Source organism: Stomoxys calcitrans, chromosome 1 (genome assembly GCF_963082655.1).
Source record: "Stomoxys calcitrans chromosome 1, idStoCalc2.1, whole genome shotgun sequence".
Lineage (NCBI taxonomy): Eukaryota > Metazoa > Arthropoda > Insecta > Diptera > Muscidae > Stomoxys > Stomoxys calcitrans.
In genome coordinates this window covers 258456993-258481486 of record NC_081552.1, presented here as the reverse complement: position 1 = coordinate 258481486, position 24494 = coordinate 258456993, and the positions used below count along the sequence as shown (strand labels likewise).

At 39.9% G+C, this 24494-nt stretch overlaps 1 protein-coding gene across 1 annotated transcript; it reads left to right on the top strand.

Annotated features, from left to right (window-relative positions):
• Window positions 1-2237: 2237 nt before the first annotated feature.
• LOC106084453 (radial spoke head protein 3 homolog A) lies at window positions 2238-23269 on the top strand. The gene is made up of 5 exons (XM_059369286.1): window positions 2238-3220; window positions 7838-8433; window positions 17671-17761; window positions 21930-22345; window positions 22417-23269. The coding sequence occupies exons 1-5, from the start codon at window positions 2546-2548 to the stop codon at window positions 22916-22918; spliced, it is 2280 nt and encodes a 759-aa protein (XP_059225269.1). The 5' UTR covers window positions 2238-2545; the 3' UTR covers window positions 22919-23269.
• Window positions 23270-24494: the final 1225 nt, after the last annotated feature.

Below are 24494 nucleotides of genomic sequence, written 5' to 3'. Positions count from 1 at the left end.
CAATATGGGACTCAAATGAAAGGTATTTGCGAGTAGAATACGTAGCTGATATCCAAATGTGGGACCAAGTGTTTGAGGGCCGTCTCTCACCAAAAACATCCCCAAAATAGACAAATTTACGACCAAAGCAAATGAAATGAAAGGTCTTTGGGAGTAAAGCACGAATTTGATATCAATATTTGGGAAAATTGTCTATTGGGCCACCCCACCCCCACAACACCACCCAAATAGGAAGTATTTGCTGACTATTGCAATATGAGGCTCAAATAAGAGGGTTTTTAGAGTGGAACACGAATCCGGTTTATATTTTCAAGGCTCACTGAGTGGCCGCCCAAAACACCACCCAAGCCGGTCATGTTTGCCGACTATGGAATTATGGGGCTCAAATTAAAGGTATGTGGGAGTAGACCATGTATCTGATATCAACATTAGGGACCAACTGTCTAGCGGACGTCCCACCACCATAACAACCCCCAAATAGGACGTATTTGCTCACCAAGACAATTTGGGTCTTAAAGAGAGTGGAACTAAATATTCATAGGGCCAATACCCCAAACCGGACTTATTTGATGACTTTTGCAATAAGGAGTTTAAATGAGATTAGAAAACGAATTTGATATCCAATTTTGAGGCCAATGGCAATATGGGGTTCAAATAAATGATATTTAGATATATGAGAATGGAGCACGTTGCTGATATATTTTCCGGGCTTAGTGTTTGGGGGACCACCCCAATCCCCAAAACACCCCTTATCGGGCTTATTTACCGAACATGTCAATGTGGAGCTTAAATGAAAGGTATTGGGAGGTAGAGCAAGAATTGATACCAATTTTCGGGACCAATTTTCTGGGGTTCTACCCCTTTCCCAAAATACCCCGCAAACAGCAATTTTTTACTGACCATCGCAATATGGGGCTCATATAAAGGTATTTGGGAGTAGAATACGAATTTGATATTCAAATGTAGGACCATGTATTTAGGGCATCACCCCTTTCCCAAAACTTCCCCAAAGGGAAAAAATTTTTCCACTATGCCAATATGTGGCTCAAATGAAAGGTATTTGAGATTAGAAAACGAATTTGATAAGCTATTTTGGGGCCATGTGTTTGGGGGACGTCTCATCCTGTAAACTCCTCTTAAGCCAATGACAATATGGGGTTTAAATAAATGGTATTTGAGAGAAGAGCACGATGCTGATAGTTTTTCGGGGCCAAGCATCTGGGCGACCACCCCTCCCCCGAATACACCACTAAATCAGACATCATGAAAATATCGGGCTGGAATGAAGTATTTTAAGAATGGAGTACATCTTACATCCAAACTTAAATTCGTAGTCAAGTAAGCATGGTATTTCACTAAAAGATCTTCGAAAATAAATATTCCAAGGAAACTTTTGTTCCATATAAAGTAAAATAAGGCCCAGCGGAGCGGGCCCGGGTCAGCTAGTCAGTCAGCTCATCCGAACTTAGAGTATTTTTACCTTTTTGGTTTTACAAAAAGGAGTCGAGTTCATTACTTTAGCTTTTCATTCTTGCCATGATCCTGTCTGCCTTTAAAAAACAACACCATTTTCAGTGCAATGACATGACTATAAACTAGGGTACCTTAAGTCTGATAAAAATTTAATACCAAACGTCTTTTAAAAATGTATTCTCTCTCCCTCTCAGTAGTTTTGATTTACTCTGCCTCTCTCTCCCTCTCACCAGCATTTAGATATCCTGTTAATTATTCCTTGTAAAACAAACAAAATCCTATTTCGGGGCATATTTTTATTGTGGCCATAACATTTGCATATGGACTTCTTGGAGTGCTCCAACAGCTGTTTAATGTTGGGGTCTATACTTGGAATTCCTGCGCAATTACCAAAGAGACCTGCCTACCCAAGGACTCTCAGTGAAACCACCGTTGTCGGACATAAGGACGGACAAACCGACAAACGAAATAGCAAACAGAAAGTCAGGCAGATGTGAATGAGTACATGTGCTACCCCCAGCCCATTTGGACTGCTTTTAGCACTCCATTGTATTGGTATTAGACTTAGTTTTTGTTTTCGTTTGGAAGTGTGTCGTGTATTGACCATAGGTATTTTCCATCCATGGACTAACTGACTGACTGACTGACTGCTAGTCTACCCCACCACATGCTAACAAAAGTTAGCCAAGTTTCTAGCAAGTTGATGTCGTGCTTTGCCAGCATATGTTTTGGTCATTTCGTGACGGAGAGTTGACCGTTGCACAACCAACGCTCGCGCCTCGGCATTGAAGTAGACGTGCGTCAAGACTTTTATCAAAGCCGGTCGTTCGGTAGGTCGGTTTCACCTTCGCCTAGCTAAAATCGATTCGTGCGGATATACTAAATACTAGCTCGCCCTCCCTCTCTCTCTCTTGCACTATTCGTTCATTCCCGGTTATCCTTTGGCCAATTGTTTCGTGGTGGCACAATGGAAATTCTGGTATTATTGGGCGGTCAGTGCGAAATTCTTGAAATTTTTCAAAGTTCCTTAGCAAATGTTTAAAAAATCACAACAAAGCCAAAAAAGCGAATAATGCAAAACTTGGACTTTGACAAAGAAAACGAAAATCCACAGCACTTCCCATCCAACACAGCCTCAACTTCAGAGCACATCAACCACAGCGACAACAAAACCAGTAACAACGACAACCAAGAGGATCTATCCAAAGGCGATTTTTCCAACTCTAACTCTAGCACCGACAACGAAACCAACGAAACTAACGAAAACCCTACAACTTCAGAGGCAGCCAGACCAAAATTTTCCTTTGCCTCCAATTACACACCAGCACAACATTTTAGCTCCTCTTTTGCGGCACCATCTACATCGAGTTTGTATCAACACTACGGCTCACATTTGCCATTGTCCTCTTCGGTATCGGCTTTTACAGTTTTGAATAACAACGATTACCTATCCGGTTCGGGTTCGTCCTCATCGTATCTCACCAAACCCAACGCCATAGTGCACCCCATCAGGAGATCGGAAGCAGCAGCCTTGCCGAAAAATCAACCATCGAATGTGCTCAGCAGCAGAGATCTCAGGATTACCGGCATTTCGGCAAATGCGGCACTTTCGGTAACCCATCCTCAGTATAGCCGTGACATTCACAATTTCGCCGAGGAACTTCAACGCAAACTTAGTTCCTTGCATGAAGGTGGTGGTGGTGGAAGTCGAGATGGCCTATCGAAATTTAAAAATTCTTCGCAAAATGTAGGTGTTCTCTAGGGAAATATTTTTTTACTGGGGAGTTTCTATGGCAAGGTGGTAAAATATTTTGTGTTAATTTTTCAAAAAAAACAAGCAAAAGCGTGCTAAGTTCGGCCGTGCCGAATCTTATATACCCTCCACCATGGATCGCATTTGTCGAGTTCTTTTCCCGGTGTTTCTTTTTAGCCAAATAAAGGATAGGAAAGGATAAAAGAAAAGAATTGCTATGCTATTGGACCTATATCAAGTTATGGTCCGATTCGGACCATAATGGAATGAATGTTGGAGACCTCAGTAAAGTCATTGTATAAAATTTCAGCCAAATCGAATAAGGATTTCGCCCTTTACGGGCTCAAAAAGTAAACTAAGGAGATCGCTTTATAGGGGAGCTGTAATAGATTATAGACCTATTCGGACCATACTTGACAAGTGTATTGAAGGTCATAGGAGAAGCCATTGTACAAAATTTCACCCAAATCAGATAATAATTGCGCCCTCTAGAGGCTCAAGAAGTCAAGATCCCAGATCGGTTTATATGACAGCTATATCAGATTATAAACCGATTTCAACCATACTTAACACAGTTGTTGAAAATCATAAAAAAACACCCCATACAAAATTTCAGCCAAATCTGATAGGAATTATGCCTTCTAGAGGCCAAGAAGTCTAATCGGGTGATCGGTTTATATGGCGGCTATATCAGGTTATGAACCTATTGGAACCATACTTGGCACAGTTCTTGGAAGTCATAACGTCTTGCAAAATTTCAGCCCAATCGGGTGAGAAATGCGCACTCTAGAGGCTCAAGAAGTCAAGACCCATGATCGGTTTATATGACAGCTATATCAGGTTATGAACTTGGCACAGTTGTTGGATACCATAACAAAACACGTCGTGCAAAATTTCATTCCAATCGGATAAGAATTGCGCACTCTAGAGGCTCAAGAAGTCAAGACCCAAGATCGGTTTATATGGCAGCTATATCGGGTTATGAACCGATTTAAACCATACTTAGCGCAGTTGTTGGAAGTTATACCAAAACTCCACGTGCTGAATTTAAGTCAAATCGGACCAGAATTGCGCCCTCTAGAGACTCAAGAAGTCAAGACCCCGGATCGGTTTATATGACAGCTATATCAAAACATGGACCGATATGGCCCATTTACAATCCCAACCGACCTACACTATTAAGAAGTGTTTGTGGAAAATTTCATGGACGGACGGTCGGACGTGGCTAATCGACTTAAAATGACATTAAGATCACCAATATGTATACATTATGGGGTATTAGATGCATATTTCGAGGTATTGCAAACGGAAAGACGAAATAACTCAAAAGACATTTTCTTACTCGCTATACAATTCACAATTTTACTTCAATGTACTTCAACTTTTTCTACAATAAATACTTAAACTAAAGGGACAAATTCAATTTTTTCCACTCAGATTAATTGAATTCATTTCACATGCGGATTGCTAGCCCAGGGACCCAACCGCTTGGGTTAGGTGGGATTGCATATGTATTCCTCCAAGCCGCTCCTAACCTTCAAACAGACATTGATGGTGGCCATTGGTTATTTAAAGGCACCCCTTTTCATTTCGTGTATCATAGGCTAAGACTCTCCTCTTGAAGCCTCTGATTGTCCGCGACTGAATTTATAGCTACTTCGCATATCTACCAAGCTTTCCACTATACGCAGCCTGTAGACTCGACCGGTTAGTTTCAGCTGAGCTTGCCGTGATGCAAACGAACACCACACAAATCGGGCCTGTGAGGTAGAGCTAGCAAAATATCGATAGCACTATCGATATTTTTCTGAATATCGATTCTTTTTTCCTATCGAGTTCATTTTTTACAAAATTGAACAAAAATAATCGATCCGACACTGAATGTATCTTTTGAGATACATGGCGCCTATAGAGGGCGCAAATTTTCTTCGATTAGGCTCAAATTTTTTACAATGATTGCTGTAATGATTTCCAAATAACTTTATTAAATCGGAAAGCTTTCATTGATGTGTGAGAAGTGTGCCCCTTCTCGGTTTCTGGATACATTTTTACTCCACTCCCAAATACCTTTCTTTTGAGTCCTATATTATCGTATTGGTAAATATTTCCGGTTTAGAGAGACACTTGGTCCTTTTTGTAATTATACGCTTCGTTCTCTACTTTCAAATACAGATTATATGAGCCCCACAATGGCAGGTGCTCTACTTTCAAATACATTTTATATGAACCCCATAGTGGCATGGTCGGTAAATTAATTCAGTTTGAGGGTGGGGTGGACCCTAGGGACTTTATCGTGAATATGAGTATCAATTTCCCGAAAATCAATCAGTTTAAACGTCAAATAGCTTTTATTTTATAGGGAGGTGTTTTCGGGTGGGGCAATTCCCCAAACACATGGCTCTTCAATTGGATATCAAATTCTTTTTTTCTCTCAAGCACCTTTTGTTTGATCTCTATATTGTCGTGATTGGTCTATGTAACCACTTGACGGGTTTTGAACGGCCCCCAAGGCGCCCGACCCCAACAATAGAAACCATGTTTTGTTTTGACTGTGAGAGTGCAATAAAAATTTCGAACGAATCGCTTTACCTATCTCCGAGACCTGGTGTTTTTGAAAATTAGGGTAATGGGGAAGGAATGGCACTCTGATATTTCGACTCAAATATGGATATAAACTTCGTGCTGCACCCCCAAAGCCATTCAATGTGAGCCCCCCCCCCCCCCCCCCCATACTGGGGCGGCCACCGGCACGTTGCACTGAAAATAGATATCAAATTCGTTCTTTACTCCCAACTACCGTTGATTTGAGCTGCATATTGACACAATCGAAAATAAAGTTCAGTTTAGGTTTCAGTTTCTACTCTCAAATACCTTTAATTTGAGTTCCATATTGTCTAATGGGTCAATCAACCTATTGGACTTATTTTTGGAAGGAAAAGCGCCACCTAGATTTGAACACAAATTTTAATGCAATATTCATAATTTACTCACAATTACCTTGCATTCGAGTCCCATATAGGCATGGTCGTCTAATATGCCCATTTGGGGGTACTTTGAGATGGGGCGGCCTCCCATTATTTGGACCTAATTTTTTGCCATATTTGTAATCTACTGTCGAATACTTTTCATTTGAGGCCCATATTGACATGAATGTCGAATATATCTTTTCAGAAGAGTTTTTGGGTTGGGGAGGCCCGATGGGTACTTGGACCCAAATTTTAATACGATATTCGTTTTCTAGTTTCCAATACCACTTTTGGTTTTGGATGGCGTTGTTTGAAGGGACCACCTCCCTTCCGATATCAAAAATTATATAGGCTATGTTTCCTTCCACACAATCTTACACAATCTGTAAAAATTTTAAGAAAATCAGTTCACCCATTTTTGATTCTACAGAACAAACAAAAAAACCGAGTCCCATATAGTCATGATGGGCCATATGCCCACTTAAGGCGTTTTTGGGGGGCAGGGTGACCCCCTATACTTCGATCTAATTTTGTATGCCAGATTCGTAATCTACTCCCGAATACCTTTCATTTGAGGTCCATATTGACATGAACGTCCAATATGTCTGTTTGGGGGAACTTTGGGGTTGGGGCGGCCCGTTGGATACTTAGCTTTTAATACCATATTCGAATTCTATTTTCCAATACCTTTCATTTGATACCCATATTGTCCCGATCAGTCCACTTTTGATTTTGGGTGGTATTTTTGTGTAACGGGGAGGGTCCGCCCCCTTCCGAAATCCACAAATTATAAAGCCTATTTCTACTTCCTGACCATAGTCGGTATCTACTCCCGAATACCTTTTAGGGGGTTTGGGGTTGGGACGGCCCCCCAGTTACTTGGACCAAAGATGGGAAATTTACGATAGTATCGATACTATCGATATTTATTATTAGAAATATCGATAGTTTGCCAGCTCTAATCTCAAGCTTCTGGGCTCAATTTTTATTCGATTTGAAAAATCTTTCAAAAACTTGGCAAAAGGCAGAGGATTTACTGGTATAAGTTTCGGGCCGGGCGAACTTGATACGCTCTTACGGAAACCTCAAGACCGAGAACATGGAGAATCTGATATTTTTGTGTAGCTGCTTTCAGTTGACAGAAGTCGTTTAATACAAAATAATTGATGTTGCGCACGGTGGGTCATCCATTTTTTTGATTAAATTGTTTTCCACTGTGTCTAGTGGTAATAAGTTAATGAGCCACCATAATAAGGTAGCCTAAAGACGGCTGCTAGAAAAGTGAAACTTATGGTAACATAGAAAAAGCGCAGCAAATGCTTTACCTAATTCCCCCAGATGGGGGGGGTATTTCCATGTTTAATAATTCCCCCACATTTGTGACAGTGAGCATGTGGGGATAAAAAAAAAATCATTTTCATATAAATTATGGCTGAAAATTTCCATTTGCAGCTCTTAAAAAACCACATGTCAGATTTCTTGTACGGATAACAAAACTGGAATTTATTGCCATCCTATTGCCTATTGAAACTCCCCACCGAGGACTTATGAAATGAGGCAAGTGTCATCACTTGGCCCCGGGTCGATGGAAATGTTCAACGTTGCTCTGCTTACCTTTTCTTTGGAAATTCTTTTTGACTTTTAGGGCAGCAATCAAGAAACGCTTAACCAACGACCGCTTTTCATTACCACTGTACCACGAGGCATTTTCCTGCCACCGCCAAACGAAATTACACTCATTTCGCCCTCACGAAAACGACAATTGTACGCGTACTCCTCACATCCTGTCGTCTACAATGCGAATGAGGCATCGTCTATGCTCTACAGCCAATATCAGCACCAACACCACTACAGTCGCCAACCTCAACACATTGACCACACGCACAATGCCCATAAAATAAAATCCTTCTTCGCGGGCCACCACAACCACCAACAACAGCCGCCATACAACAATCGAAACTCGTCGCAAACAATGGCCAAGGACAAATACTCAAATGTGTATGCGGGCTCCACCAGCGGGGCCAATGCAGGTGGTGGGGGTGGTGCTCGTGGTCATTCGATCGCCAACGCTGATAAAGATTTGTCGGCTAGCAAGGCGTCTTTACGACTAAACGGTGTCAGGGGGCCATATGCATCCTCAGCAGCTACAGGGGCTGATGCGGCTACATCACCTCCAGTGGGAGGCATAACCATAACCAAACAACAATTCCAACAACAACTTCAACTAAATCGCTCAAAAAGGTAAAGGCTTCTTTTTTTTCTTATTGTGTTTCTCTCATACAACGTCCTTTTCTGCGTAGTATTTGTTTTGAAGCCCATTAAGGAAATGGTGTAGGAAGTGTCCAAGAGAAATAAAACCCATAGCTCATATGAGTGTTTTCAAATAGAAATTTCTTCCATAGGGGGGTTGTAAAATAATTCTTTTGTTTTTATTCATTAAAAAAAAGTCCTTGAAATTGATTGAATTATTGGAAAAAGCTTTTCATTAAGAGTTTCGATAGAAACTCATTATATTTTATTCTTTTTTTATGGAATGTGTCAGGGTAGCTGACACGAAGTGTTACCAATTCAAAAGGACACAAATATTTGTACGAAAAAATTTTTATTGATTCAAATGACGAAAATGGACAGAAGTACTCCACCATCTTTTGCCTTGACAATGGCTTCCAGCCGGTCAAAACACGAGTTTCCAGCTGCACTAATGAAATCCGGCTTTCTCCAGCGCTCGCATACTTCCCCTTAGCTCTTCCAGTCTATTCGTGTGTGTGTGTGTTGTAATGTTTTAGCTTGAGCTCGTTTTTATACCCTACGCCACCACTGTGGTACAGGATATTATAACTTTGTGCATTTGTTTGCAACGCTTAGAAGGAGAAGAGCTAGACCCATTGATAAGTATACCGATTGGCTCAGATTGCTGATTCGATTTAGCTTTTGTCCGTCTGTCTGTCCATGTATTCTTGTGATCAAGTTACAGGTCGCATTTATTGTCCGATTGCCATGAAATTTGGCGCAAGTCTCTTTTTTGGCCCAATGACGAACGCAATTGATTTTGAAAAAAATCGGCTCAGATTTAGATATAGCTCCCATATATATCTTTCATCCGATATGGTCTTTTAAGGCTGTAGAAGCCACAATTTTGGTTCGATCTTTACATGATTTGGCAAGAGGTGCTTTATTTGAAGTCTTCACCTGAGAACAAAATTTCATAAAAATCGGGTCAAATTTAGATATAGCTCCTATATATATTTTTCATCCGATATTGCCTTTAAAGGCTGTAGGAGCCACAATTTTGGTCCGATCTTTCCAAAATTAAGCACGAAGTGCTTTATTTGACGTTTCTATATGTGGGTAAAATTTTGTCAAAATCGGATTTAGATATCTTTCATCCGATATGGCCTTTGAAGGCTGTAGAAGCCACAATTTTGATCCGATCTTTACAAAACTTGGCATGGGGTGCATGTCCTCTATGTCCTCATATGTGTGCAAAATTTTGGTCCAGATTTAGATATAGCTCCCATATATATCTGCCCTAAATCGGTCCAGATTTCGATATAGCTCATATATATCTTTCATCCGATATGGGTTTTTAAGGCTGTAGTAGTTACAATGTTGGTCCGATCTTTACAAAATTGTGCATGAGGTGTTCTATTTGACGTCCTCCTATGTGTGCGAAATTTCAATAAAATCGGTACAAATTTATATATAGCTCCCATATATATATTTTATACGATATTGTTTGTAGAGCTGTAGAAGCCACAGTTTTGATACGATCTTAACAAAATTTTGACGTGCAAATACGTCTGCAAAATTTCAAATCGACCCACATTTTAATATACCTTTCATATATACCTTTCATCCGATAAGGCCTATTAAGGCTATAGAATCCACGGTATTTGTCCGATCTTTACAAAAGTTAGTTTATGTAACGTCCAATACGTGTGCAAAATTTCACTAAAATCGGTACAAATTTTGATTTAGCTGACATTTATATCTTTCATCCGATATGGCCTTTTAAGGCTGTGGTTCTATTCAATATTTCAATAGGTATGCAAAATAAAAGTCTGACTATATTTCAACATAGGTAGTACGTATTACAGGTGGTGTAGGGTATAATATAGCCGACTCCGCCCGACTTTTGCCTTTTCTTTTGTTGCATTCGAACATTCACTCGTGGAATCATTTCAGGGGTTGTTGCTGCATTTTTTTTACTGCCACCGTGGCGTTTGATAACGATGCCAGTATCATTTTAACGATTTTTGGTGCGTTACATTAACATTTAATTAACTTTGAGGTGTTTGAGTTCGGCAACAACAGCCGGTTAAGATTTTCCTGCCTAATATAATGCAATCACACTATAATACTTCACCTCAATGACGAATTACTTTCTTTTTAAATAAACTCAGAAGCATATATTTGGGGTTATACTAATTTCGTCATTCTGTTTGTAACACCTCGATATTCTTGATCGTCATGTCATTTTAAGTCGATCTAGCCATGTCCGTCCGTCTGTCTGTCGAAAGCACGCTAACTTTCGAAGGAGTAAAGCTAGACGCTTGAAATTTTGCACCAATACTTTTTATTAGTATAGGTCGGTCCTTGTTTTTGATATAGCTGCCATATAAACCGATCATGGGTCTTGACATCCTGATCCTCTAGAGGGCGCAATTCTTATCCGATTTCACTGAAATTTTACACGTGGTGTTTTGGTATCACTTTCAACAATTGCGCTAAGTATGGTTCAAATCGCTCCATGTTTTTATATAGTTGCCATGCAAACCGATCTTGAGTCTTGACTTCTTGAACCTCTAGGGGCGAAATTCTCATCCGATTTGACTAAAATTTTGCAGGTAGTGTTTTGGTATAAATTCCAATAACTTTGCTAAGTATGGCGCAAATCGGTACATAATCTGAAATATCTGTATAATATGGCCTGAATCGATCAATAGATCCAAAACCGATCTGAACCATATACGACACGGATGTCGAAAAGCCTAACATAAGTCACTGTGTTAAATTTCAGTGAAATCGGATTATAAATGCGCATTTTATGGGGCCAAAACTTTAAATCGAAATATCGGTCTACATGGCAGCTATATCCAAATCCGAACCGATTTGGGCCATGTTGCAGAAAAATGTCGGAGAGCCTAACACAAACCACTGTCCCAAATTTCGACGATATCGGACAATAAATGCGCCTTTTATGGGCCTAAGACCATAAATCGGAGGATCGGTCTATATGGCAGCTATATCCAAATTTGGACCGATCAGGACCAAGTTTATGAAGGATGTCGAAGGGCCCAACGCAACTCACTGTCCCAAATTTCAGCAAAATCGGATAATAAATGTTGCTTTTATGGGCCTAAGACCCTAAATCGGAGGATCGGTCTATATGGCAGCTATAACCAAATCTGGAGCGATCTGAGCTAAATTGACGAAGGAAGTTGAAGGGCCTAACACAACTCACTGTCCCAAATTTCAGCAAAATCGGATAGCAAATATGGATTATGGGCCTAAGACCATAAATCGGAGGATCGGTCTATATCCAAATTAGGACCGATCTGGGCCAAATTGACGAAGGATGTCGAAGGGCCCAACGCAACTCACTGTCCCAAATTTCAGCAAAATCGGATAATAAATGTGGCTTTTATGGCCCTAAGACCCTAAATCGGCGGATCGGTCTATATGGGGGCTATATCAAGATATAGTCCAATGTAGCCCATCATCGAATTTAACCTGCTTATGGACAAAAAAAAGAATATGTGCAAAATTTCAGCTCAATATTTCTATTTTTTAAGACTGTAGTGTGATTTCAACAGACATTCGGAAGTTTCAATAAGCTTAATCTGATTTAGGCTGATTATAGTTTAGCTCTCATGAAGCAATTAAAAATCGGGAGACATTGTATTCAAGCCCAAAAAAAACTCATCCATGCTAGACCAAGTCATATTTTTTATACCTGTCAATACAAAATGCCCGTTGATGTCGCCTTGATTACTCATGCGATAAAGTTGATGCTCCTCCAACCATAAATTTTAAAATATATGGCCCATATAAAATATTTAAAACGTATCATTATTTTGTTTTTCGAATGATTATCTCTCATGCCCCAATTTCAAAACGACAACAACAACAACTACTACTTCTGACATCAACTATCTAAAACAATTTGGAAAAACAGGACAATAAAAACCCTCTTTGTCCCCTATAAACCGTGGATCGATTGCTTGCTAACTGGTTGTGTGTGTAGGGAAGCCCTCCTATGCCGACATGAACACATTGACATGCATATCTGTCATATGCGTCAATCACGGAAAATCCTTACAACAACAACAGCGAAAGTAACCAAAAACACCATTCACGAAATGATAACACAACTGTGGTCATTCTCTTTTTTTGACTCAACAAAAAACCAAAATTGACAACAGCAGAGTGGTAAAAATGGTTTAACATCATCGCCGACATGACTAATAAAAAAGTTATTAACATTATTTTATATCGATATTCGTTGAAGCGTTGGTTCCCTTGTTCTTGGTGTGTGGTATAGGTGAATGTCCTGCTAATCGAAATAAAGGCAAATATTTGTTGTCCCCTTTTTTTGGGGTAAGTTCTCGTTCTTTTTGTGTTTAACTTTGAATTGAGAAATACTTTGGAATGTTTGCCAGTTGCGGGGAGGGGCGAAGTTAGTCGGGGAGTTAGGTCCTTTTCATGTAATTTTCACTTAAGGTTTCTAGGGCTATTTTCGTATGCTTAAAGAGAGATATTAAAGAATTTCCATTTGGAAACTATTTTTGTAATGCCGTTCAAAATGTGGTAGATACACTGAAAGAAACAAATTTTGAAACTCTTATTAAATTTATGATTACAAATAACAAGTAAAAAGGCGATAAGTTCGGCCGAGCCGAACTTTGAATACCCACCACCTCGGTGGGTATGTAAACCACCTTTTAACAAAATCCGATGAAAATTGCATACCTTATGTCCCATAGCAATTATATCGCTATATGTTCCTATTTAGACCAAATACTGATAAGTAAAAGTCATTGTTCCATTATGTATAACAAAATATTGGTCTTATTAGTAGCAATATCTAAAAATAAACCGATCTGAACCATATACAACATGGATGTCGAAAAGCCTAACCTAAGTCAATGTGTCAAATTTCACTTAAATCGGATTATAAATCCGCCTTTTTTGGGGCCAAGACTTTTAATCGAGATATAGGTCTAAATGGCAGCTATATGCAAATCTTGAACGATCTAGACCAAACTGCAGAAATATGTGGAGGGGCTTAACTTAACTCTGTGTCCCAAATTTCGGCAACATCGGTCAATAAATGCACGTTTTATGGGCCCAAAACATTAAATCGAGATATCGGTCTATATACCAGCTATATCCAAATCTTGACCGATCTAAGTGAAATTGCAGAAGGATGTCGAAGGGCCTAACACAACTCACTGTCCCAAATTGCGGCGATATCGGACAATAAATGCGCTTTTTATGGCCCCAAAACCTAAAACCGAGAGATCGGTCTATATGACAGCTATATCCAAATCTGGACCGGTCAGTGCCATAATGCAGAAGTATGTCGAGGGGCTTAACTTAACTCACTGTCCCAAATTTCAGCGACATCGAACAATAAATGCGCCTTTTATGGGCCCAAAACCCTAAATCGGCGGATCGGTCTATATGGCATCTATATCAAAATCTGGACCGATCTGCGCAAAATTGAAGAAAGATGCCGAGTGGCCTTACACAACTCACTGTCCCTATTTTTGGCAAAATTGGAAAATAAATGCACCTTTAATGGGCCTAAGACCCTAAATCGTCGAATCGGTCTATATGGGGGCTATATCAAGATATAGTCCGATATAGCCCATCTTCGAACTTTACCTGCTTATGGACAAAAAAAGAATCTATGCAAAGTTTCAGCTCAATATCTCTATTTTTAAAGACTGTAGTGTGATTTCAACAGGCAGACGCACAGACGGACGAATATGGCTAAATCGTCTTAGATTTTCACGCTGATCAAGAATATATATACTTTATAGGGTCGGATATGGATATTTCGATGTGTTGCAAACGGGATGACGAAATTAATATACCCCCATCTTTCGGTGGTGGCTATAATTAAAGCTTCTTAATGGGGATTTTTTAAGAACTATAGGAAAGTTAAAAAAAAACAAGTAAAAGCGTGCTAAGTTCGGCCGGGCCGAATCTTATATACCCTCCACCATGGATCGCATTTGTCGAGTTCTATTCCCGACATCTCTTCTTAGGCAAAAAAAAGGATAAAAGAATAGATTTGCTCTGCTATTAGAGCGATATCAAGATATGGTCCGATTTGGACCACAATTAAATTATATGTTGGAGACCTGTGTAAAAAGTCAGCCAATTCGAATAAGAATTGCGCCCTTTGAGGGCACAAGAAATAAAATAGAGATATCGATTTATATGGTAGCTGTATCGGGCTATAGACAAATTCAGACCATAATAAACACGTATGTTGATGGTCATGGGAGGATCCGTCGTACAAAATTTCAGTCAAATCGGATAATAATTGCGACCTCTAGAGGCTCAAGAAGTCAAGATCCCAGATCGGTTTATATGGCAGCTATATCAGGTTGTGAACCGATTTTAACCTTATTTGGCACAGTTGTTGAACGTAAGAAAAAAATACGTCATACAAAATTTCATCCAAATCGGATAGGAATTGTGCCCTCTAAAAGCTCAAGTCAAGTCCCCAGATCTGTTTATATGACAGCTATATCAGGTTATGAACCGATTTGAACCTTACTTGGCACAGTTGTTTGATATCATAACAAAATACTTAGTGCAAACATTCATTCAAATCGGATAAGAATTGCGCACTCTAGAGGCTCAAAAAGTCAAGACCCGAGATCGGGTTATATGGCAGCTATATCAAAACATGGGTCGATATGGCCCATTTACAATACCAACCGACCTACACTAATAAGAAGTATTTGTGCAAAATTTCAAGCGGCTAGATTTACTCCTTCGGAAGTAAGCGTGCTTTCGACAGACAGACGGACGGGCGGACAGACGGACGGAAGGACGGACAGATGGACATGGCTAGATCGACTTAAAATGTCATGACGATCAAGAATATATATACTTTATGGGGTCTTAGACGCATATTTCGAGGTTTAACAAACAGAATGACGAAATTAGTATACCCCCATCCTATGGTGGAGGGTATAAAAGCACATAAAATTCAGAAAAATACTTTAAATCTTTATTTGAATCGATAATACGGTCCATATAATTGAATGTTTGAAGACTATTTTGAACGTGACTGCGCCTCAAATGGTCCATTCGCTTAGTATAACTAGGGCATACTCTTTTCAACATTTCGACCGGTATCTCACGAATAAACGCTTCAATGTTGCCTTCCAATGCTTCAATTGAAGCTGGCTTGCCTGTATTGACATGAGCTTTAACATAGCCCCACAAAAAGTTGTCGAAAGGAGTTAAATCGCACGATCTAGGGGGCCAATTGACCGATCCCGAAGGTGAAATAAAATGTTCACCGAACTCGCCTCTCAATAAATCCATTGTTACGCGTGCTGTGTGGCATGTGGCACCGTCTTGTATTTCTCTTGAATTTTGGCAAAAAAAAAAAAAAGACGGACGGCTTGGCTTCATCAACTTTGAATGTCACGACGACCAATAATATATGTACCCTATAGGGTCGCAGATCAATATTTCGAAGAGTAGATTATTATTATGGAGGCCACCGTGGCGCAGAGGTTGGCATGTCCGCCTATGACGCCTCTGTTCAAATCACAGCATGAACATCAGAAATTTTTTCAGCTGTGATTATCCCTTTACTAATGCTGGCTACATTTGTGAGTTATCCACCTGTGTTAAAACTTCTCTACCAAGTGGTGTCGCTAAGCGGCACGCCGTTCGGACTCGTCATAAAAAAGGAGGTGCCTTATCATTGAGCTTAAACTTTAATCAGACTTGTTCCTTAGTGGAATGCTCGTGAGAAATTTAGTTAGTTAGCAGAATATTATTATACCTCTCAAAGAGCACTAAATGAGTGATTGAAATTCAAGTTTGTAATTACAGAGCTAACTGAACTCGTGAACGAAATTGAACAATTATTGGAAACTAGTTCAGTTCAGTTGTTGGAAACTAGTTCATCATTGACCTGTTCAAATGAACTAGTTCGTTTCACTAATCAAACCTTCTTTTACAGCATGAGAGGGCAAAGATAAATTTGGTGTACTGTTATCTTTGTAATACAAATTTTCAGCGATATCTAAAAATTTTACGTCATATTGCTACTATACTTCTCAACTCCTTACAGATAGGATTTTGCAGTGTTGGGGGTAAGAGTAGACGGGGCCAACTCTTGCCTCCAAAGTTTATATTACTTAAGACCCATCTTGTTTTGGCAACTGGTAATGGTAGACAATATTTCGAAAAATCGATTCACATAAAAAGTTTCTTGAGAACGTTTCGCAGTGCGACACCTCTTTCAAGAGAAGTTTTACATGGCATAGCACCTCACAAATGTTGCCAGCATTAGTACCGCTGAAAATTTTTTTCTGATGGCCTCGGCAGGATTTGAACCCAGGCGTTTAGCGTCATAGGCGGACATGCTAACCTCTGCGCTACGGTGGCCTCCACTTTCGTTCCATTGAAATTACGGCACAATGTTTGTTACATAAAAATTTTGTCGAAATTAAATTTTCATAGAAAATCATATCAAAACTTCTTAAAAATCTTTATTCAATGAAAAATTTTATTTAAATGTTATTTTCTGGTGTAGACCTTCCATTTCATATCGTACACCTTCATTTGTTAACCCATTAGATTGTCTTGTCAACATTATTCTCGGTGTATCTTATGAACCATAGCGAATAGGAATGTCTGTATGCACTTCCGGTCTTGCAAGTTTTCTAAAATGAAATAAAAAAAAAATAATGAAGAGTACGTCGCGAAACTCAAAAAAAATTTGCATAGGTCGTGAGTTCAGGTACTTGTCTTTACAAGGCAATTCTTAAAGCACAATGTGATGGGTCAAGCATGCTACTGCACATACCTACATCCATATACATATGCTCCCAAACAACTATGTGTTTATATACTTAAATGCATGCATATGAATTCTTATCCTTGTACTAAAGATGCAAACCACAATACACGATTGTGTATTAGAGTGCCTCTTACCAACAAAAGCACATTCAAAGTGGGTTTGTGTTCAAACCCATGACAACCAGTTGACCCCTCCAACTTTTAAATATGGCCTATCATTGAAATTTATTTAACAACCAACTACACCAAATGTTCGGAAGTCATTGTGAATTGTTCTTGGCGTTTTTTTTTTCTTTATCACGAAAGGTCATCATTTCATCAATGTGCTATGATGGAAGGCAGAAGAAAATCCACGTTAACTTGTAATTAATTTTCGAATTTGAATTTTACCCCCATTTTCTTTTATTTCCACAGAGAAACCCCACCAATTGAACCCTACAAAAATATTATGCACGACAGAAGAGTGGTGAGAGGCAGCAACTATGGAACCACAAGTGCACTACTGGTAAGTTATTGGGTGGCAAGGTTAATGGAACACGAAATTATGGTTGTTGGTTTTTTTTTTGTGATAATATCTAACCAAAGCGATTTTCTTGTAAAATTGTATAAGAAATTTATATTCGAACAAGTAACAAGTTAAAAGGCGTTAAGTTCGGCCGGGCCGAACTTTGGATACCCACCACCTCGGGTATATATGTGAACCACCTTTCGTCAAAATCCAGTGAAAAATGCATACCTTATGCCCCATAGCAGCTATACAGACATATCATCCGATTTAGACCAAATGCTTATAAGTACAAGTCATTGTTAAACCGAGAGATCGATCTATATGGCAGCTATATCCAAATCTGGACTGATCTGAGCCAAATTGAAGACAAATATCGAAGGGCCCAACACGACTCGTTGTCCCAAATTTCGGCGACATCGGACAATAAATGCACTTTTTATGGGCCCAAAACCTTAAATCGAGAGATCGGTCTATATGGCAGCTATATCCAAATCTGAACCGATCAGGGCCAAATAAAATAAAGATGTCGAAGGGCTCAACACAACTCACTGTCCTAAATTTCAGCAAAATCGAATGATAAATGTGGCTTTTATGGGACTAAGACCCTAAATCGGAGGATCGGTATATATGGCAGCTATAGCCAAATCTGGACCGATCTGGGCCAAATTGACGAAGAATGTTGAAGGGCCCTAAATCGGAGGATCGGTCTATATGGCAGCTATATCCAAATTTGGACCGATCCGGGCCAAATTGACGAAGGATGTCGAAGGGCCCAACGCAACTCACTGTCCCAAATTTCAGCAAAATCGGATAATAAATGTGGCTTTTGAGGACATAAGATCCTAAATCGGCGGATCGGTCTATATGGGGGCTATATCAAGATATAGTCCGATATAGCCCATCTGCGAACTTAACCTGCTTATGGACAAAAAAAAGAATCTGTGCAAAGTTTCAGCTCAATATCTTTATTTTTAAAGACTGTAGCGTGATTTCAACAGACAGACGCACAGACAGACGCACAGACGGACGGACATGGCCAGATCGTCTTAGATTTTTACGTTCATAAAGAATACATATACTTTACAGGGTCGGAAATGGATATTTCGATGTGTTGCAAGCGGAATGACAAAATGAATATACGCCCATCCTTTGGTGGTGGGTATAAAAATAAACTTGTGTTTGTTTGTGGGTAATATAGGACTCAAATGAAAGGTATTTGAGAGTAGAGTAGGAAAATTATATTAACAAGTAAGAGCGTGCTAGGTCCGGCCAGGCCGAATCTTATATATCATCCACCATTGATCCCATTTTCGAGTTCTATGCGCGGTATCTCTTTTTGGGCAAACAAAGAATATTGAATAAAAACTGTTATGCTATTGGAGCTATATCAAGTTATAGTCCGATTCGGACCATAAATGAATGCTGAACATTGTAGAAGTCATTGTGTAATATTTCAGTTCATTCGGATAAGAATTGAGCCTTGTAGGGGCTCAAGAAGCAAAATCGGAAGATAGGTTTATATGGGAGCTGCATCAAGCTATTAATCGATTCAGCCCATATTAGACACGTATGTTGAAGGTCATAAGAGAAGCCATTGTACAAAATGTCTGCCAAATCGGATAATAATTGCGCCCTCTAGAGGCTAAAGAAGTCAAGATCCCAGATCGGTTTATATGGCAGCTATATCAGGTTATGTACCTAGCCCAAATCGGTACATAACCTGATGTAGCACAGTTATTGGAAGTCATAACAAAACACCTCATGCAAAATGTCAGCCAAATCGGATGAGAAGTGCACTCTCTATTGGCTCAAGAAGTCAAGACCCTAGATCGGTTTATACGACAGCTATACCAGATTATGAACCGATTTGAATCACACTTAACAAAGTTGTTGGAAGTGGTACCTAAATACCACGTGTAAAATTTCAGTAAAATCGGACGAGAATTGCGCCCTCTAGAGGCTCAAGAAGTCAAGACCCTAGATCGGTTTATATGACAGCTATTTCAAAACATGAAGCGATTTGGCCCATTTACAATCCCAACCGACCTATACTAACAAAAAGTATTTGTGCAAAATTTCAAGCGGCTAGCTTTACTCCTTCGAAAGTTAACGTGCTCTCGACAGACAGACGGACAGACAGACGGCCGGACATGGCTAGATCGACTTAAAATGATATGACTATCAAGAATATATATACTTTATGGTGTCTCAGACGCATATTTCGAGGTGTTACAAACAGAATGACGAAATTAGTATACCCCCATCCTATGGTGGAGGGCATGAAAATTGGTTCCTAGCTGGCCTCCCCGACCCCAAAACTCCCCCAAATAGGCATATTGTACGATCATGTCAATATGGAACTCATGGAACCCCCAAACGCCCTCCAAAGCCCCCAAATGAAAACTATTTAGGAATAGATTACGAATATGACAATAAAATGTATGTTCAAATATCTGAGGGCGCAGCGGAGCGGACCGAATTCAGCTATTATTCATATAAAAAATTGTGGTGCAGAGTTTAGCATATCCGCTTATGACGCCGAACGCCTGGCTTCAAATCCCAGCGTGAACATCAGACAAATCTTCAGGGATGGTTATTCCCATTAGTATGGGCTGGCTACATTTGTGAGGTATCTGCCATGTTAAAACTTCTCTACCTAGAGGTGTCGCTACGCGGCACGCCTTTCGGTTTCGGCATAAAAAAGGAGGCCGCTTATCCTTGAGCTTAAACTTTAATCGGACTGCACTCATTGCTATGAAAGAAGTATCCATTGTTCCTTAGTGGAATATTCATGGGAAATTTAGTAGTAGTATGCTTACTAAATTTTCACATTGATTACAGAAAAATCAAACATATCCCAAGAAAAGTTTAAAGTTTTTTTTTTATGCGATGTGTACAACTCCGGTAGATCCTTCTTCTAGTGGACTGTAGCTGAATAATAAAATAAATCATCCGGAAGTGTAAGGAGCCCCAAATAAAATAAAGAAAAAGGCGTTGTCCGATGTCGCCGAAATTTGTGACAGTGAGTTAAGTCAAGCCCCTGGACATACTGCTGCAACATGGCTCAGATCGGTCCAAATTTGAATATAGCTGCCATATAGACCGATCCGCCGATTTAAGGTTTTGGGCCCATAAAGGGCACATTTATTGTCCGATGCCGCCGAAATTTGGGACAGTGAGTTAAGTTGGGCCCTTCGACATTCTTCCTCAATTTGGCCCAGATCGGTCCAAATTTGGATATAGCTGCCATATAGACCGATCCGCCGATTTATGGTCTTAGGCCCATAAAAGTCACATTTATTATCCGATTTTGCTGAAATTTGGGACAGTGAGTTGCGTTGGTCCCTTCGACATCCTTCGTCAATTTGGCCCAGATCGGTCCAAATTTGGATATAGCAGCCATATATACCGATCCTCACATTTAGGGTCTTGGGCCCATAAAAGCCACATTTATTATCCGATTTTGCTGAAATTTGGGACAGTGAGTTGCGTTGGTCCCTTCGACATCCTTCGTCAATTTGGCCCAGATCGGTGCAGATTTGGATATAGCTGCCATATAGACCGATCCTCCGATTTCGGGTCTTAGGCCCATAAAAGCCACATTTATTATCCGATTTTGCTGAAATTTGGAACAGTGAGTTGCGTTGGGCCCCTCGACATTCTTTTGGTCCTGATCGGTTCAGATTTGGATATAGCTGCCATATAGACCGATCTCTCGCTTGAACAATGACTTGTACTTATAAGCATTTGGTCTAAATCGGATGATATGTCCATATTCATTTTTTCACTGGATTTTGACGAAAGGTGGTTCACATATATACCCCAGGTGGTGGGTATCCAAAGTTCGGTCCGGCCGAACTTAACACCTTTTTACTTGTTTTAGTTAAGATATGAATACGCGTGTGGGCATTTAGCATCAGCTTTTAAATAACAATGTCCAGCCACCAAAGGGACCTAGCGATAGCGTGATGGTAACCCATACAAATTGATTGCATTTGGCATGTAAACAGGTCATTAATAATTTTACCAATGGAAATTATAACAGTAACACACAAATAAATTGCCTTCAATTTGCACACTTTAATCGAATCAAATAAATAACTTTCAACTTTTCTCTTCCCTTTCCTTCTCTCTCTCTCGCACACTCCTCGCCCCTCATGCACAGAGTGACTACGATCCTTTCGACAAGGCGGCTGAGTTTCGCAGACGTCAGGCTTTACGCAAAAGGAATATTAGCCAGAGAAATCAACGAAATGTTCTGGGCACACCACCGCCTGTCACTGGACGACGTCATGAAGATGTGCAAACCGACAAATACCTGGAACATCTGGTGAGCAGGCCACCAGAATTCTCAGTAGAAACACAAACGGACTTATTCCTCGAGAAACCTCCCACACCACCATACGTACCAGCCAAAGTTGGCGTTGATGTGTCCACAGAGATATGTGAAGGAGAACTCTTCCAATTCGATGTTGAGGCCCAGCCCATCATAGACACCTTAGTAGACAGCATCATGGAAATGAGTGTGCTGGAGGTGGCACATGAAAGGGAAATCGAATCGATACGCGAAAAACAGGCAGAGTAAGTATAAATAGTTTGACTGAAAAGTTTACGTCTCTATAACTGCCCACCCCTTTCTATACCTCGTTCAGACTTCTGGCTCAACGTGAAGCAGAACTGGCGGAATTACGTCGTCTTGAGGCGGAGGAAGTTCGTTTGCAGGCCGAGAAAGAGCGAAGATTGCATCAAGATAAAGTTGCCAAATCTTTGGATGAGGACATGCAAAAAGAAGTCACCGCCGCCAAATTGCTGCAAGGTCACATTGCCAGCATTCTGCCCGAGATTTTGGATAATCTGGAGCCTGCCACCGATGCTGCCAAGCGAGAAAAACTAATGGAAAAACTTTGCCCTTGGCTGTCGGCCGAAGTTGCCGAAGAAGTTGGTCACATTGTCGATTCACGTGAAATCCTCACCGTTATCATTCAAGAGATTATCAAGCAGCGTGCCGAAATCTACGCCGATTACAAAGAAGAAGGCCCTACTACCTCCACAACCAAGCTTGAGCATATTGAAGAGGAAGAGCTAGAAGCCCGTGAAGCAGCGGAGGAGTCATGTGAAACAGATTCCATTCAGGCGCCAGATCCTAACATCTGATAAGAACACATCAAATGGTTGAATCTTTATATTTTTTAAATGCCTTATTATTTTCTTTGTAGTCCACAATCATCATTTTCTTTCTTTGTTTCCATAAAAGTACTTATCACGCCATTCGAAGAAATTCTCAAAGAATTTCTTTAGTATGTGTGGTGTAAGTGTGGAACAATCGATAAATACTCTAAATTGTTGGCAATGGTTAATGTTACCGCAATTTTGAAAAAATGCTCACATGTTCGAATATCCATATCCAAAACGATTTCGATCACTTGAGAATTCCTTCAAAAGGGTGGTATTTCTATTCGTAGTATGTAAATGTAAATACAAATAAAAGAATGTCGGAGCAGCTGATATGATTTTTCACTAAAACCAGCAGAGAATTTAGCGTCATAACCTCTAAAATTTCGCAAATCAGCTGTTTTATCTTTACAAAATCAGCTAATGCCAATGGTTGCCGCTGTTTCGCGATGAAGAGATGGATTGTAAGCCAGATATGTGGTCGAGTCATCAGTGGAGTTTAGAATCCGGCGGGTGTGAAGGTACCCGGGGACCCTTTCAATGTCTCTTGGGACCTTTTTCATTGATGTCTAAAAAATTAAAAAAAAAAAACTAGTTCGGCCGGGACGAACCTTATATACCCTCCACCATGTGTCGCATTTGTCGACTTCTTTTCCCGGTGTCTCTTTTTAGGCAAACAAAGGAAAGGAATGGATAAAAGAAAATAATTGCTATGCTATTGGAGCTATATCAAGTTATGGTCCAATTCGAACCATAATGGAATTAATGTTGGAGACCACAGTAGAAGTCATTGTGTAAAATTTCAGCCAAATCCAATAAGGATTTCGCCCTTTAGAGGCTCAAAAAGTAAAATAGAGAGATCGTTTTATAGGGGTACTAGGTTATAGACCGATTCAGACCATATTTGACACGTATGTTGAAAGTCATGGGAGAAGCCGTTGCACAAAATTTCACACAAATCAGGTAATAATTGCGCCCTATAGAGGCTCAAGAAGTCAAGATTCCATATCAGTTTATATGGCAGCTATATCAGGTTATGAACCGATTTGTATCATACTTTACACAGTTGTTGAAAGTTATAACGAAACACGTTATGGAAAATTTCAGCCAAATCGGATAGGATTTGCGCCCTCTAAAGGCTCAAGAAGTCAAGACCCCAGATCGGTTTATATAACAGCTATATGAGGAAAGGCATCGATTTCACCCGTACTTGGCACAGTTTTGGAAATCATAACAAAACACCTCATGCAAAATTTCAGCCAAATCGGATAAAAATTACGCCCTGTAGTGGCTCAAGAAATCAAGATCCAAGGCACCTATATCATAACATTTTTTTCTAAAGCAAGCTAAAAGTAACAGCTGATAACTGACAGAAGAATGAATGCAATTACAGAGTCACAAGCTGTGAAAAAATTTGTCAACGCCGACTATATGAAAAATCCGCAATTACTTTTTGGGCAACCCAATATATACATTATGGGGTCTTAGACGAATATTTCGAGGAGTTACAAACAGAATGACGAAATTAGTATACCCTCATCCTATGGTGGAGGGTATA

Coding starts and splice junctions, on each gene's coding strand:
- LOC106084453 (XM_059369286.1), top strand. CDS start 2,546: ATGCAAAACTTGGACTTTGACAAAGAAAACGAAAATCCACAGCACTTC. Junction 3,221..7,837: donor TTAAAAATTCTTCGCAAAAT/GTAGGTGTTCTC, acceptor TTTGACTTTTAG/GGCAGCAATCAAGAAACGCT. Junction 8,434..17,670: donor CAACTAAATCGCTCAAAAAG/GTAAAGGCTTCT, acceptor TTATTTCCACAG/AGAAACCCCACCAATTGAAC.